Source organism: Bos indicus x Bos taurus, chromosome 11 (assembly GCF_003369695.1).
Source record: "Bos indicus x Bos taurus breed Angus x Brahman F1 hybrid chromosome 11, Bos_hybrid_MaternalHap_v2.0, whole genome shotgun sequence".
In the NCBI taxonomy this organism is placed as follows: domain Eukaryota; kingdom Metazoa; phylum Chordata; class Mammalia; order Artiodactyla; family Bovidae; genus Bos; species Bos indicus x Bos taurus.
The window spans coordinates 94,127-109,929 of record NC_040086.1 but is presented as its reverse complement, the minus strand read 5'-3'; the positions used below and the strand labels follow the sequence as shown (position 1 = coordinate 109,929).

The 15,803-nt window shown below is 37.7% G+C and overlaps 1 protein-coding gene across 2 annotated transcripts in view; it reads left to right on the top strand.

Moving 5' to 3' along the window:
* The window catches only part of ZC3H6 (zinc finger CCCH-type containing 6), a 76,432-nt gene that overhangs the window by 40,074 nt on the left and 20,555 nt on the right, over nt 1-15,803 (top strand). Inside the window, exons 4-5 of one of the 2 annotated variants that reach the window (XM_027554508.1) lie at nt 5,444-5,696; nt 9,599-9,732. The exons of the other annotated variant lie outside the window; for it this stretch is intronic. Coding sequence (XP_027410309.1) covers nt 5,444-5,696; nt 9,599-9,732 — 387 coding nt within the window. The remainder of the gene's footprint in view (nt 1-5,443; nt 5,697-9,598; nt 9,733-15,803) is intronic. 2 annotated transcript variants of the gene reach the window in all.

Genomic DNA, 15,803 nt, shown 5'->3' with positions numbered 1-15,803 from the left:
GCAAAAACAGCTCCAAGTACTGCTCACTTCTGGGGATTTTCAGCTACTCCATGAATAATGGTCCAGAAATCCTTCGCTAATTTGTTAGCTCTGTGATGTCTATAGTAGTTTGAAAAAAAATTTTTTTTCTGCATTTTTTTTAGGAGAAGGGCTGATCTGAATTAAATTACCTAATCTGGCATTAGAAAAGAAAGTTCAGGATCATTTCCTTCACATACGCTTTAGGGTTGACTCACTGATATTAGAAAGTATATCCTAAAAATCTCATTTAATGAGATAAAAAGTAGGTACTATATGTAAGTTTTACTCTAAAAGGCAATAATAGAATATAGTATTAGCATCTAACTATGAAATTGAAATGCTTAATATGTTTTCCTTTTTCCTCATCCTTGTTCAGGGTCTCCTGTACTCTTATTTCATGTTTATAATGATAGCCTGTATTACAGAAACCAAATCTGCCCCCACAGACATTCTAGCAGGTATATAGCCTAATAATCAATAAGCAAAATGATTGGAGAAATTATATCTTTTGGTAGAATTTATAGTCTTTTTCGTTTCTTTTATCTTTAGGAGGGCTTTTAAAAATACTTGCTAGATCCTTGCTGCTGAGTACATTTTGTTCATTCCAGATGATGAACTTGTGAAGCACGAGGAGCTCTTCTTCTCTGGGGCTGCTCTGTAACCCCTCAGTCCATTTAGCACTTCCAGGAGAGCTTGGGTGGTGCCCTGATGTAAACACTAAGCACTGCAGCAGGCATGTTAGAGTCTGTCACTGCAGAAGGAGCCCTGAGATGGGAGATTTGCATCATTAGAGGGATAGGATTATTTGCAGTTGGGAAATCAAGGGAGGGATGAATTGAAAGTTTAGGGGTAATTCTGCTTGAAAAACTAGGAATTATGGAGATTATTTTTGTAAAGGCTGTGAAAAAATCAAGAGAACTGGATTATTATTAATGCTTAAAAGCTTTTGTGGAAAGCATCTAATTTCTAGAGAAAAATTCAAAGTTGCCCATTAACAGTAATCTTTAGTAATTAAGCATTGAAATATATCATTGAAAAATTAATATAATCACATTTTTAATAAAAGGAAATGTAAGTACCATTCAATGAATTAATCTTCAGCTTAATCAAAACAATTCTTTTTTTGTTTTAATAGTGGCTTTTTAAAAAATGTAAGAAACACTGCCTTTTGGCTATGATCCTAAATCCACTTCTGAATTTCTGAAGTGCTAGACTGAGAACAGTTGATAAACTTTAAAAACGTTGCTTTAAGAATGTTGGAAGTCACGGGAGGCCGGAAAGCCGGCACCTGGCACCATGTGTACTAGGGGTCCACTGGAAGGTGAAGGCCGGGGCTGACTGGGCCGGGCGTGTGTAGTGCGGGGCTGGCCGGGGCTTTGTTGCCATGGAGCGGGATGAGAATCAGCTGTCCGTGCAGCCCACTCTCAAGACCGAGGGGCTGTGTTTCCTTCATGTAAGAGAAATTAAGGAAACAATTCCATTCACCATTGCAACGAAAAGAATAAAATACTTAGGAATATATCTACCTAAAGAAACAAAGAACCTATATATATAAAACTATAAAACACTGGTGAAAGATATCAAAGAGGGCGCTAATAGATGGAGAAATATACCGTGTTCATGGATCGGAAGAATCAATATAGTGAAAGTGAGTATACTACCCAAAGCAATCTATAGATTCAATGCAATCCCTATCAAGCTACCAATGGTATTTTTCACAGAGCTAGAACAAATAATTTCACAATTTGTATGGAAATACGAAAAACCTCGAATAGCCAAAGCAATCTTGAGAAAGAAGAATGGAACTGGAGGAATCAACCTGCCTGACCTCAGGGTCTACTACAAACCCACAGTAAAGACAGTATGGTACTGGCACAAAGACAGAAATATAGATCAACGGAACAAAATAGAAAGCCCAGAGATAAATCCACACACCTACGGACACCTTATCTTTGACAAAGGAGACAAGAACATACAATGGAGAAAGTGAAGTGAAGTTGCTCAGTCGTGTCCAACTCTTTGTGACCCCATGGACTGTAGCTTATCAGGCTTCTCTGTCCATGGGATTTTCCAGGCAAGAGTACTAGAGTGGGTTGCCATTTCCTTCTCTAGAGGATCTTCTCGACCCAGGGATCAAACCCGGGTCTCCCACATTGCAGGCAGCTGCTTTACCCTTTGAGCCACCAGGGAAGCCCAATGAAGAAAGGACAATCTCTTTAACAAGTGGTGCTGGGAAAACTGGTCAACCACTTGTAAAAGAATGAAACTAGAACACTTTATAACACCAAACACAAAAATAAACTCAAAATGGATTAAAGATCTAAATGTAAGACCAGAAACTATAAAACTCCTAGAGGACAACATAGGCAAAACACTCTCCGACATACATCACAGCAGGATCCTCTATGACCCACCTCCCAGAATGTTGGAAATAAAAGCAAAAATAAACAAATGGGACCTAATTAAACTTAAAAGCTTCTGCACAACAAAGGAAACTATAAGCAATGTGAAAAGACAGCCTTCAGAATGGGAGAAAATTATAGCAAATGAAGCAACTGACAAAGAATTAATCTCAAAAATATACAAGCAACTCCTGCAGCTCAATTCCAGAAAAATAAATGACCCAATCAAAAAACGGGCCAAAGAACTAAACAGATATTTCTCCAAAGAAGGCATACAGATGGCTAACAAACACATGAAAAGATGCTCAACATCACTCATTATGAGAGAAATGCAAATCAAAACCACAATGAGGTACCATTTCACACCAGTCAGGATGGCTGCTATCCAAAAGTCTACAAGCAATAAATGCTGGAGAGGGTGTAGAGAAAAGGCAACCCTCTTACACTGTTGGTGGGAATGCAAACTAGTACAGCCACTATGGAGAACAGTGTGGAGATTCCTTCAGTTCAGTTCAGTTCAGTTCAGTTGCTCAGTCGTGTCTGACTCTTTGTGACCCTGTGAATTGTGGCACGCCAGGCCTCCCTGTTCATCACCATCTCCCGGAGTTCACTCAAAATCATGTCCACTGAGTCAGTGATGCCATCCTTCCATCTCATCCTCTGTTGTCCCCTTTTCCTCCTGCCGCTAATCCCTCCCAGCGTCAGAGTCTTTTCCAATGAGTCAACTCTTTGCATGAGGTGGCCAAAATACTGGAATTTCAGCTTTAGCATCATTCCTTCCAAAGAACACCCAGGACTGATCTCCTTTAGAATGGACTGGTTGGATCTCCTTGCAGTCCAAGGGACTCTCAAGAGTCTTATCCAACTCCACAGCTCAAAAGTGTTAATTCTTCGGCACTCAGCTTTCTTCACAGTCCAACTCTCGAATCCATACATGACCACTGGAAAAACCATAGCCTTGACTAGATGGACCTTTGTTGGCAAAGTAATGTCTCTGCTTTTCAATATGTTAACTGAAAATAGAACTGCCATACGACCCAGCAATCCACTGCTGGGCATACACACCAAGGAAACCAGAATTGAAAGAGACACGTGTACCCCAATGTTCATCGCCGCACTGTTTATAATAGCCAGGACATGGAAGCAACCTAGATGTCCATCAGCAGAGGAATGGATAAGAAAGCTGTGGTACATATGCACAATGGAGTATTACTCAGCCATTAAAAAGATATTTGAATCAGTTCTAATAAGATGGATGAAACTGGAGCCTATTATACAGAGTGAATTAAGCCAGAAAGAAAAACACCAATACAGTATGCTGCTAAGTTGCGTCAGTTGTGTCCGACTCTGTGCGACCCCATAGACGGCAGCCCACCAGGCTCTGCCGTCCCTGGGATTCTCCAGGCAAGAACACTGGAGTGGGTTGCCATTTCCTTCTCCAATGCATGAAAATGAAAAGTGAAAGTGAAGTCGCTCAGTCGTGTCTGACTCTTCGTGACCCCATGGACTGTAGCCCACCAGGCTCCTCTGTCCATGGGATTTTCCAGGCAAGAGTACTGGAGTATACTAACACATATACATGGAATTTAGAAAGATGGTAACGATAACCCTGTATGCGAGACAGCAAAAGAGACACAGATATATAGAACAGTCTTATGGACTCTGTGGGAGAGGGTGAGGGTGGGATGATTTGGGAGAATGGCATTGAAACATATATAATATCATATGTGAGACGAATCGCCAGTCTAGGTTTGATGCATGATACAGGATGCTTGGGGCTGGTGCACTGGGATAACCCAGAGGGATGGGATGGGGAGGGAGGAGGGAAGGGGGTTCAGGATGGGGAGCATGTGTACACCTGTGGCGGATTCATGTTGATGTATGGCAAAACCAATACAATATTGTAAAGTAATTAGCCTCCAATTAAAATAAATTAAAAAATAAATTTATATTAAAAAAAAGAATGTTGGAAGTCTAATACAATGTCTTCAAAATTCAAAATCGATGTTAATTGATTTTCTTGATTGTTTCAGTTAGTATTTACTTTTTCTCTATTTTATAATTACTAGAAAGGACTTAATATTTCTCTGTATTTTATTAAAAATGCAGTCTCGTGTTGGTATTCTGCCAGGGTAGTATTTTATATCACATTTAAAATGTACTAAACTGAAAATGAGTCATGGTCTGACTTTTTCTAGATCCTCAAGTTGTAATTATGTGCAATTTTTTTCTTGCTTTCTTATAAAAAAATTGACAAGATATGATAGAAGTAATGAAAATATTTCGGTGAATAGAGAAGTACTTGCATACTATCACTAAATAAACTTCTAGGACTACAATGTATTTTTTATTTTTACATGCTTTAGTAAAAAGCAATAAAATTCATAATGGATAAATGCAATTAATAGTTTCTAATGAGCAATTTATTCATTAGATATTTTTCATTATTAGGGACATCTGTATTTTTTTCCTATTAAATCTCATATACAAGCGTTTTCTTTTTACAAATTTGACCTTACATAATTTTTATTAAATATGCTTAAACATGTCATTTGGGAATTTTTCAATCTTAAGGAGACTCTGCATATTTTCTACCCTTTCTCCAAGCTATTTTACTATTTTTTTTTTTCTATTTTCAAAAAGACCTCTTTGGGTTTTTGGAGAAGGAATTCGTGTATGTTGATATGGATTTTAAAGTACTCTTGTGGATACAAATATTGAGGTATGGAGCATGAGAAATGTAAGACATGGGCATGGAAAACAAAGTGAACAAGACACACTCACCAGCAAGGTTTTATGAACATTACAGTGTTTAATAACATCAGAGTAGCATTTAGCTTTTTAAACTTAGTTTTAAATAGTTCCATAGATAAATTCTAACCACAAGACAGAACAACTCTTTTCCCTTTTTTCTCCCAGCTTTCTGGGGATGGAGGGGTGGGGGAAGATGTCCTGTGTTACGATCAACTCCTCTATATGTAACTGAAAAATCCTGACAATGGTTATTCATTTTCACTTAGCATGGACATATATCAGGAAGCTACATGGCATCAAAGAAGAGTCAACATAACAGAAAATTTAAAAGTAAAGACTATGATGAGTACAGTACCTACAGTGATGACAACTTTGGTAGCTACAGTCAGGAAACAGAGGAAGATTTTGCCAGTCAGCTGAAACAATACAGGCAAGCTAAAGAAACCTCAAATACTTCTTTAGGATCATCTTTTTCTAAAGAACCAGGGAAAAAACAAAGATTGAAAGGAATTCAGCAAGGTAAGTTTGAAATTGTCTGGTTTTGACTATGAAAACTTTATTAAGATAAACAGGTAGCTATGAAATAAAAACTTAAATTTCTTAGCCCTTTGTAATGGTCAGTTTATTCCTGTGGTTCCTGAATTTGTTTTTCTTTATTTAGTAGACCTTGAGGACCAAAATCTATAGATATTTCAATCTGCATGATATCTTAAAATTTGCATTTAATAGATTTCCTAATATTTTTAAAGTATATAAAATGTAGAACAACTTTCCTGTTATGTCTTTTCCCCTCTCTTCTATATGGTATCAGTATACTGAAAAAAAAATTACCTACACTTTTCAACAGTTACCTTGTGTTACTTTATATTTTAGACCCTATAAAGACAGAATCCTAGAAAGCTATTCTTTTATTAGAGTTTAAAATATAGTGATCCTCTTTGCTGTTTAAATATACTCAAGACTATAGACTTTTTAAAGAATATATGTATTTTATTGAAATATAGTTGACTTAAAATGTTGCAGGTACACAGCAAGATAATTCAGTTATACAAATACACAAATACTATTTTTGAAATTATTTTTCATCATAGGTTATTACAAGATACTGATTATAGTTTCCTATGCTATACAGTAAACCTAAATAAATGCTAGAAATCTAGCATTCTACTCATACTAAGCCAAACAAGTGAAATCAAAATGTCATAATTTTTTTGTTATGTAAAAATTCATAATTTTCTAAACTATATGTTTATACATATGTATGAAAAAGCTTTTCTACTATACTTGATAAAGGCTTGAGAAAGAACATCAAAAAATAAAAATAAAAAAGAAGAGCTCAAGAAATTGGAAAACATAAACTAAATGAAATGGGGGCACTGAATATGAAATACAAAAAGTGAAACAAACTAGGTAAAAATAAAAGATCATCATATAGTCCAGTTTAGTCAGTTCTGTTACTCAGTTGTGTCCAACTCTTTGCGACCCCAAAGAGGAGGACTGCAGCATGCCAGGCCTCCCTGTCCATCACCAACTCCCAGAACCTACTCAAACTCATGGGTGATGCCATCCAGCCATCTCATCTTCTGTCATCCCCTTCTCCTCCCACCTTCAATCTTTCTGATCATCATGGTCTTTTCCAATGAGTTGGTTCTTCGCATCAGGTGGCCAAAGTATTGGAGTTTCAGCTTCACCATCAGTCCTTCCAATGAGTATTCAGGACTGACTTCCTTTAGGATTGACTGGTTGGATCGCCTTGTAGTCCAAGGGACTCTCAAGAGTCTTCTCCAACACCACAGTTCAGAAGCATCATTTTTAAACACAACTGCTCATTAGAAACTTACCTGGAGCTCTGGAGAAAAAAAGCAATACCTGAGCATTTGTATTTTTCAAAAAGTTTCAAGATAACTCTGATATGCATCTGGAATTTAAAAAGTGATTACGGGTCTTTTTGTTAGATCCTAGTTTGGGTGATATGGAGTTCTATTATTTTTCTGTTGACCAATCATGATATAATGGTATTAAGTGAGTAACAGTTACATAATCACAAGAGTAAAAGATGTTTATCAGTTTTCACAATCAATAGCCATACAAAAAATAAAAGAATTACAATTGCAAGCCATAATGGGAACAATGGAAACATAATGGATTAACTTAACAATGTAAAATAACTACAATTTGCCGGGGGGGGGGGGTGGTGCGGAGTCAAGCAGAGTGGTGTAGTAAATGGAAGTGCATACATGCATATGTTTTCATCCACCCAACCAAGGACTATACACATTTTTCTGGATCAGAAATAAGAACAAAACCTAAAGAAATTTTTGGAATGATAACCTATTCATCTGTTATATTGAGGTACATCATCCCTGGGAAAACCAGGACAAGTTTCCATAGAAATTATGGATCACATAAGGGTCAAATTAGCCTTAAAAATTGTCTAGTTAGCATGTCTGCTTCAAGAAAACTGGTGCAAGATGAGGCTGAGGTGAAGTGGTGAAACCCAAACCCTACATAACTTTTTTTTTTTATTTTTTTAAAAATTTTAAAATGTAAATTTAAAATTTTATTTATTTTTATTTTATTTTTTTAAACTATAAATTTATTTATTTTAATTGGAGGCTAATTACTTTACAATATTGTATTGGATTTGCCATACATCAACATGAATCCGCCACGGGTGCACACGTGTTCCCCATCCTGAACCCCCCTCCCACCTCTCTCCCCATCCCATCCCTCTGGGTCATCCCAGTGCACCAGCCCTGAGCATCCTGTATCATGCATCGAACCTGGACTGGTGATTCATTTCACATCTTTTAATTAGCACTGAAAAAAAGAATCCATTATGAGTAAATTTGGTTATTTTTATGGCTTTATTTTTTCTTGATTTCCTAGCAAAATTCCTTTGAAAAATGTGAACCAAGGCTTTGTTGAACTAAAGAGAAAGGAATTTGTCTATACATGTGCTATTGTAATTAGCACGTTTGTTCTGGAGTCAGACATAGTGGTGTTGGGGATCATTCCACTTGGGGAATAAAGGGAATGTGGAGTCCTTGTTCATCCCTTCCTACCTGGGGTTTTTCCTTTCAGACTCTTTCTTTTTGTTCTGTTAATGAATTGACTATTGTGATTTATTCTGAATTTCATTTTTTCCCCCAGAATTATGAAAGTAATATATGGACAAATGCAGAAAACTTTTTCTATGTGTAAAAAATGATAACACATAAAGCAAAGACCAAAGATAAAAACAGTTTGAATCTCTACACTCAGGGACAATTACTATTAATATTTTTGGCAAACATTCTTCTAGAATTTTTGAGAATTATTTTTAACAAAAAACTATACACTGTTAAAACTCATTTTTTTTTCCTCTCTAACTGTGAATTGTATTTCTGTCATTCTTACATTAATGAGTAGATTCTAATGCCTACATTCTAATAGATGCACCAGAATTTATCTATTAAATTGCTAAATTTGTTAGTAATTATTTGAGATTTAAGTTGCATCCATTTTTTAAAAATTCTGTGATTAACCCTGCATATTTATACATATCTCATCTTGGCAAACTTTCTTCCTAATAATAAATGCTGAAATGTAGAATTGAGTCAAAAGGCATAGGCACATTTGAAGATTTTTGACCCATATACCAAGCTGATATTCAAAAAAGTATTATAGCAATTTATAACACTTCTGCCAGTGTGCAAAAATGCCAGTTTCTCCAAATCCCTACTACCGTTATTCTTTGAGGTGAAAATTGGTATGTTAATTTTTAATTTCTTTTAATGAAGTGAAACTTTTTTTCATGCATTTATTGGCTGTTTTGTAGATTTAAGATCATTGCAAAACTTAATAGTTCAATATGACTTTGGTAAGATGAGAAATCACTTTGTATTCTAACTTACTACCCTAATATATAATTTTTATAATTTAAGTATTTTTATAATTTAAGTATAATTTAAGATACTTTTAAACATCAAGTTTTTCAAAAGTAAAAGACAAGTATGAATTTTGCTTGGCAATATATGTGATATCCAGAATTATCAATAGAAACAATTTGCTACAAATTAATCACTAATAATATTTCATTGTCTTCCTTAGAGAGGAATGCAATATTTAATTCTCTTAAAAAACAGAAACCCTCCTTAATTGTGCAATGAGAAGGATAAAACTAGATTTGACTTCTCCAGCCATGTGTATCCTTGTTCCTTGCCTTCCTTATGTTGCTAACATCACTTGAGAAACAAAACAATAAGGAGCAGTACCTTAAAGTAAAATGTAAAGATGGAATTAGTTTTTTCATTGAATCTAGAGGGAAAAAAGAATGCACTGTACATTGTAGACTATTTAAAATATGCTGTTCTCTGTAAACTAGTAGGTTGGTGTGCTGTTTTATTTATAATGTCTAGAGTACATTTTAACTTTTGTAGGTACTGAGCAGAGGGTTAAAAGTTTTAATGTTGCTCGTGGACGAGGTTTGCTGAAAAAAATCAAACGCAAAGACCGTGGCGGAAGGGTCAACAAAGGGCCAAATGTGTTTTCAGGAACTGATGACTATCATGAGGTAATGAGAATTTATATATATTGAGGATTCTACCTTTTAACTTACTTGGCTGCAAATAAAGCATTGTGATTTTAATGCTACTTTCCTAGTAAGTGAAAAATTTCTAGTGCAGATCAAATGAATATAGATGAATTTCCAAATAAAAGTTTTGTTTTATTTAGTTACGATGCTAGTATACAGGTGCACGTTTAGGTGGCATTGAAATAAAACTGCTAAACTCGAGAGCACTTCAAAATAAAATTGATACGTCTGAAAGCAAACATTTTTGTTCTGTAGGTTCTCTGTTGCACTTTTCCTTCCTAGGGGTCATCTTCCCTAGATGGAAATGGCAGTAAAATGCTTGGTAGCTCAATACGTGGCAGGACCAAGAAGGGAGACAGTGGTAAATTCACTTACTTACTAGGATTGAAATCCTTGAAAGAGAAGAAAGGAGGTATTAATGTTTGGAAGGGTCAATTTATGAACCATGTGTATAGTAGAGACTGAATAAATGTATGTTGAATTGAACTGAACTCTGAACAAATACATTTCAACCTTGTAGTGACTTTCTAGATTAGAGTGATCCAGTTTCTGTATTCTGCCATTGTTCCAGTAAGATTTGATTGAATTATGCAGAGCAAGGGTGGGTTATCAATAGCTGTAACCCTGATTGATAGAAAAGGGATAGTAACATTGTAATTGGAAAATGCTCAGTTTTCTAATCTCTGGGTTTAAAGATAACAGGCAAAGATTTTTTAATATACTCCTTAGTATACTGTTTAGGGAGTTGCTAGCAAGTATGACCTTAAAACAAAGTTTAGGACCAAATAAATGTGTGAAACCCAGCACATACTACTCTACTCTGGGTGATTCTTAGTCAACATGAACTTTAAAGATCTGAGCAGGTTAGGCAGAAAGAAGTCTGTATGACTTTGTTCAACCCATCATTTCTAAAATTTACTTCACCATGAACTTTTTTTTCCCCACACACCTACAAACATTCACTCTTAACTCACTATTCTGTGGAATAACAGCTTTGCAAATAAGCTTAGAATTTCTGGGAAACTAACCTGCCTCCCCATCTTTCTAGGCAGCTGTGGTTGTCTAGGATGTGCTGCTTTCTCTAGACCAAATCCATGTGAATACTTTCTGAGTAAACCGTCTCCTACATTCAGTACTTATACCCCATACATGAAAAAATGTTAGCTTCCAAGAAAGTATGGTTTTGAGGGAGTTACTGCCTATCTCTGAGCTTCAGTTTGCTTAACCTGTTGTATTAGAGTACAGTATTAAATTAACTCTAATGGCCCCTTCAAGCACTAACATTTTAGATGTTTCCAGATCTAGCTCGCAACTAAAAAATTTCTTAATCTTGTAATAGAAAATCAGAATAAATTCTTTCTTGTGCATTTATCAGATTTAGGACATTTTTCCTTTCCTGAAGAATCTGCCTGTCAAGTAGGAGATGCGGGTACTGTCCCTGGGTTGGGAAGATCCCTGTAGAAGGAAATGGCAACCCACTCCAGTATTCTTGCCTGGAATATCCCATGGACAGGGGAGCCTAGCTCACTATAATCCATAGGTCACAAAGAGTCAAACATGATTGAGCGACTAAAGGGGTTCCCAGTTGCTGCTACTGGTAAAGAACCCACCTGCCAGTGCAGGTAGACATAAGAGACATGGGTTTGACCCCTGGGTTGGGAAGATCCCCTGAAGGAGGGTGCAGCAACCCACTCCAGGATACTTGCCTGGAGAATCCCATGGACAGAGGAGCCTGATGGGCTACATAGTACACCTTGGTGCATTTTTTAGTGGGTTTTACTGGGGGGGGTCATTACCTAATATTTTTACTTTTTGATTTCAGAGTTATATTCCTCAAGTTGGCTTTTTGACTTCTCATGGTGCACTCTTTGGCTGCCTATTTATTACAGCCACAATCCTTGTGGAGAAGGCATATATGAACTGGTCATTTATATCTACTTGTTCTAAGTGAGCCTAGAAATAGAAAATGTTTCTAAAAAAAGTTTTAGTTCAGTTCAGTAGCTCAGTCACGTTCGACTCTTTGCGACCCCACTGCAGCACGCCAGGATTCCCTGTCCATCATCAACTCCTGGAGCTTGCTCAAACTCATGTCCATCAGTTGGTGATGGCATCCAACCATCTCCTCCTCTGTCATCCCCTTTTCCTCCTACCTTCAATCTTTCCCAGCATCAGTGTCTTTTCAAATGAGTCAGTTCTTCACATCAGGTGGCCAAAATATTGGGACTTTAAGCTTCAGCATCTGTCCTTCCAATGATTATTCAGGACTACTTTCCTTGAGGATTGACTGGTTGGATCTCCTTTCTGTTCATGGGACTCTAAAGAGTCTTCTCTAACACCACAGTTCAAAAGCATCAATTCTTCGGCACTCAGCTTTCTTTATGGTCCAAATCTTTCTTTATGGTCCAAATCTCTCTTTATGGTCCACATCCATACATGACTACTGGAAAAACCATAGCTTTGGCTAGACAGACCTTTGTCGGCAAAGCAAGGTCTCTGCTTTTTAATATGCTGTCTAGGTTGGTCATCGGAGAAGGCAATGGCACCCCATTCCAGTACTCTTGCCTGGCAAATCCCATGGACTGAGGAGCCTGGTGGGCTGCAGTCCATGGGGTCGCTAAGAGTCAGACACAACTGAGCGACTTGACTTTCACTTTTCACTTTCATGTATTGGAGAAGGAAGTGGCAACTCACTCCAGTGTTCTTGCCTGGAGAATCCCAGGGACAGGGGAGCCTGGTGGGCTGCCGTCTATGGGGTCACACAGAGTCGGACACTACTGAAGTGACTTAGCAGCAGCAGCAGCAGGTTGGTCATAGCTTTCTTCAAGGAGCAAGCGTCCTTTAATTTCATGGCTGCAGTCACCATCTGCAGTGATTTTGGGCACCCCCCAAAAATAAAGTCTGTCACTATTTCCATTGTTTCCCCATCTGTTTGCCATGAAGTGATGGGACCGGATGCCGTGATCTTCGTTTTTTGAATGTTGAGTTTTAAGCCAACTTTTCACTCTCCTCTTTCACTTTCATCAAGAGACTCTTTAGTTCCTTTTCTCTTTCTGCCATAAGGGTGGTGTCATCTGCATACCTGAGGTTATTGATATTCCAGGTTATTGATATTCCTCCTGACAATCTTGATTCCAGCTTGTGCTTCATCCAGCCCAGTGTTTCGAATGATGTACTCTACATAGAAGTTAAATAAGCAAGGTGACAATATACAGCCTTGACATACTCCTTTGCCAATTTGGAACCAGTCTATTGTTCCATGTCTGGTTCAAACTGTTGCTTCTTGACCTGTATACAGATTTCTCAGGAGGCAGGTAAGGTGGTCCAGTATCCCCATCTCTTTAAGAATTTTCCAGTTTGTTGTGATCCACATAGTCAAAGGTTTTGGCATAGTCAGTAAAACAGAGGTAGATGTTTTCCTGGAACGCTCTAGTTTTTTTGATGATCCAACTGATGTTGACAATTTGATCTCTGGTTTCTTTGTCTTTTCTAAATGCAGGTTAAACATGTGGAAGTTCATGGTTCACATACTGTTGAAGCATGGCTTGTAGAATTTTGAGCATTACTTTGCTAGTGTATGAGATGAGTGTAATTGTGTGGTAGTTTGAACATTTTTGGCATTACCCTTCTTTGGGATTGGAATGAAAACTGACCTTTCCAGTCCTGTGGCCACTGCTGAGTTTTCCAAATTTGCTGGCATATTGAGTGCAGCGCTTTCACAGCTTCATCTTTTAGGATTTGAAATAGCTCAACTGGAATTCCATCACCTCCACTACCTTTGTTCGTAGTGATGCTTCTTTAGGCCCACTTGACTTCACATACCAGGATGTCCAGCTCTAGGTGAGTGATCACACCATCATGGTTATCTGGGTCATAAAGATCTTTTTGTATAGTTCTTCTGTGTATTCTTGCCACCTCTTCTTCATATCTTCTGCTTCTGTTAGGTCCATACTGTTTCTCACCTTTATTGTGCTCATCTTTACATGAAATGTTCCCTTGGTATCTCTAATTTTCTTGAAGAGATCTCTAGTCTTTCCCATTCCATTATTTTCCTCTATTTCTTTGCATTGATCACTGAGGAAGGCCTTACCACTCCTTGCTATTCTTTGGAACTCTGCATTCAGATGGGTATATCTCTTCTTTTCTCCTTTGCCTTTAGCTTCTCTTCTTTTCCCAGGTATTTGTAAGACCTCCTCAGACAACCATTTTGCCTTTTTGATTTCTTTTTCTTGGGGATGGTCTTGATCACTGCCTCCTGTACAGTGTCACGAACCTCTGTCCATAGTTCTTCAGGCACTCTGTCTATCAGATCTAATACCTTGAATCTATTTTTCACTTCCACTGTATAATCATAAGGGATTTGATTTAGGTCATATCTGAATGGTATAGTGGTTTTCCTTACTTTCTTCAATTAAAGTCTGAATTTGACAATAAGGAGTTCATGATCTGAGCCACAGTCAGCTCCTGGTCTTGTTTTTGCTGACTGTATAGAGTTTCTCCATCTTTGGCTGCAGAGAATATAATCAGTCTGATTTCAGTATTGACCATCTGGTGATGTCCGTGTATAGCGTCTTCTCTTATTTGTTGGAAGAGGGTGTTTGCTATGACCACTGTGTTGTCTTGGCAAAACTGTTTGCCTTTGCCCTGCTTCATTTTGTACTCTAAGGCCAAACTTGCCTGTTACTCCAGGTATCTCTTAACTTCCTGCTTTTGCATTCCAGTCCCCTATGATGAAAAGGACAGCTTTTTTTTTTGGTGTAAGTTCTAGAAGGTCTTGTAGGTCTTCATAGAACCATTCAACTTCAGCTTCTTCAGCATTAGTGGTTGGGGCATAGGCTTGGATTACTGTGAGACTGAATGGTTTACCTTGGAAACGAACAGAGATAATTCTGTCATTTTTGAGATTGCATCCAAGTACTGCATTTCAGACTCTTTCGTTGACTACAAGGGCTACTCCATTTCTTCTAAGGGATCTTTGGCCACAGTTGTAGTTATAATGGTCATCTCAATTAAATTCACCCATTCCAGTTCATTTTAGTTCACTGATTCCTAAAATGTCAATGTTTACCCTTGCCATCTCCTGTTTAACCACTTCCAATTTGCCTTGATTCATGGACCTAACATTCCAGGTTCCTATGCAATGTTGTTCTTTACAGAATCAGTCACATCCACAAATGGCCATTGTTTTGCTTTGGCTCTGTTGCCTCATTTTTTCTGAAGTTATTTCTCCACTTTTCTCCAGGAGCATGTTGGGCACCTACTTACCTGGTGAGTTCATCTTTCAGTGTCATATCTTTTTGTCTTTTCATACTGTTCATGGGGTTCTCAAGCAAGAATTCTGAAATAGTTTGCCATTCCCTCCTCCAGTGGACCACGTTTTGACAGAACTCTCCACCATGACCCATCCATCTTGGGAGGCCCTACACGGCATGGCTTATAGTTTCATTGAGTTAGACAAGGCTGTGGTCCATGTGATCAGTTTGATTAGTTTCTGTGATTGTGATTTTCATTCTATCTGCCCCCTGGTGGATAAGGATAAGAGGCTTATGGAAGCTTCCCATGGAAATAGAAAATGTTTGTAAATAAAATTTATGTGGGTTTAAGACATTTATTTCTGCTTTATTGACTATGCCAAAGCCTTTGACTGTGTGGATCACAATAAACTGTGGAAAATTCTGAAAGAGATGGGAATACCAGACCACCTGACCTGCCTCTTAAGAAACCTATATGCAGGTCAGGAAGCAACAGCTAGAACTGGACATGGAGCAATGGACTGGTTCCACATAGGAAAAGGAGTACGTCAAGGCTGTATATTGTCACCCTGCTTATTTAATGTATATGCAGAGTACATCCTGAGAAATGCTGGGCTGGAAGAAGCACAAGCTGGAGTCAAGATTGCTGGAAGAAATATCAATAACCTCAGATATGCAGATGACACCACCCTTATGGCAGAAAACAAAGAACTAAAGAGCCTCTTAATGAAAGTGAAAGAGGAGAGTGAAAAAGTTGGCCTAAAGCTCAACATTCAGAAACCTAAGATCATGGCATCTGGT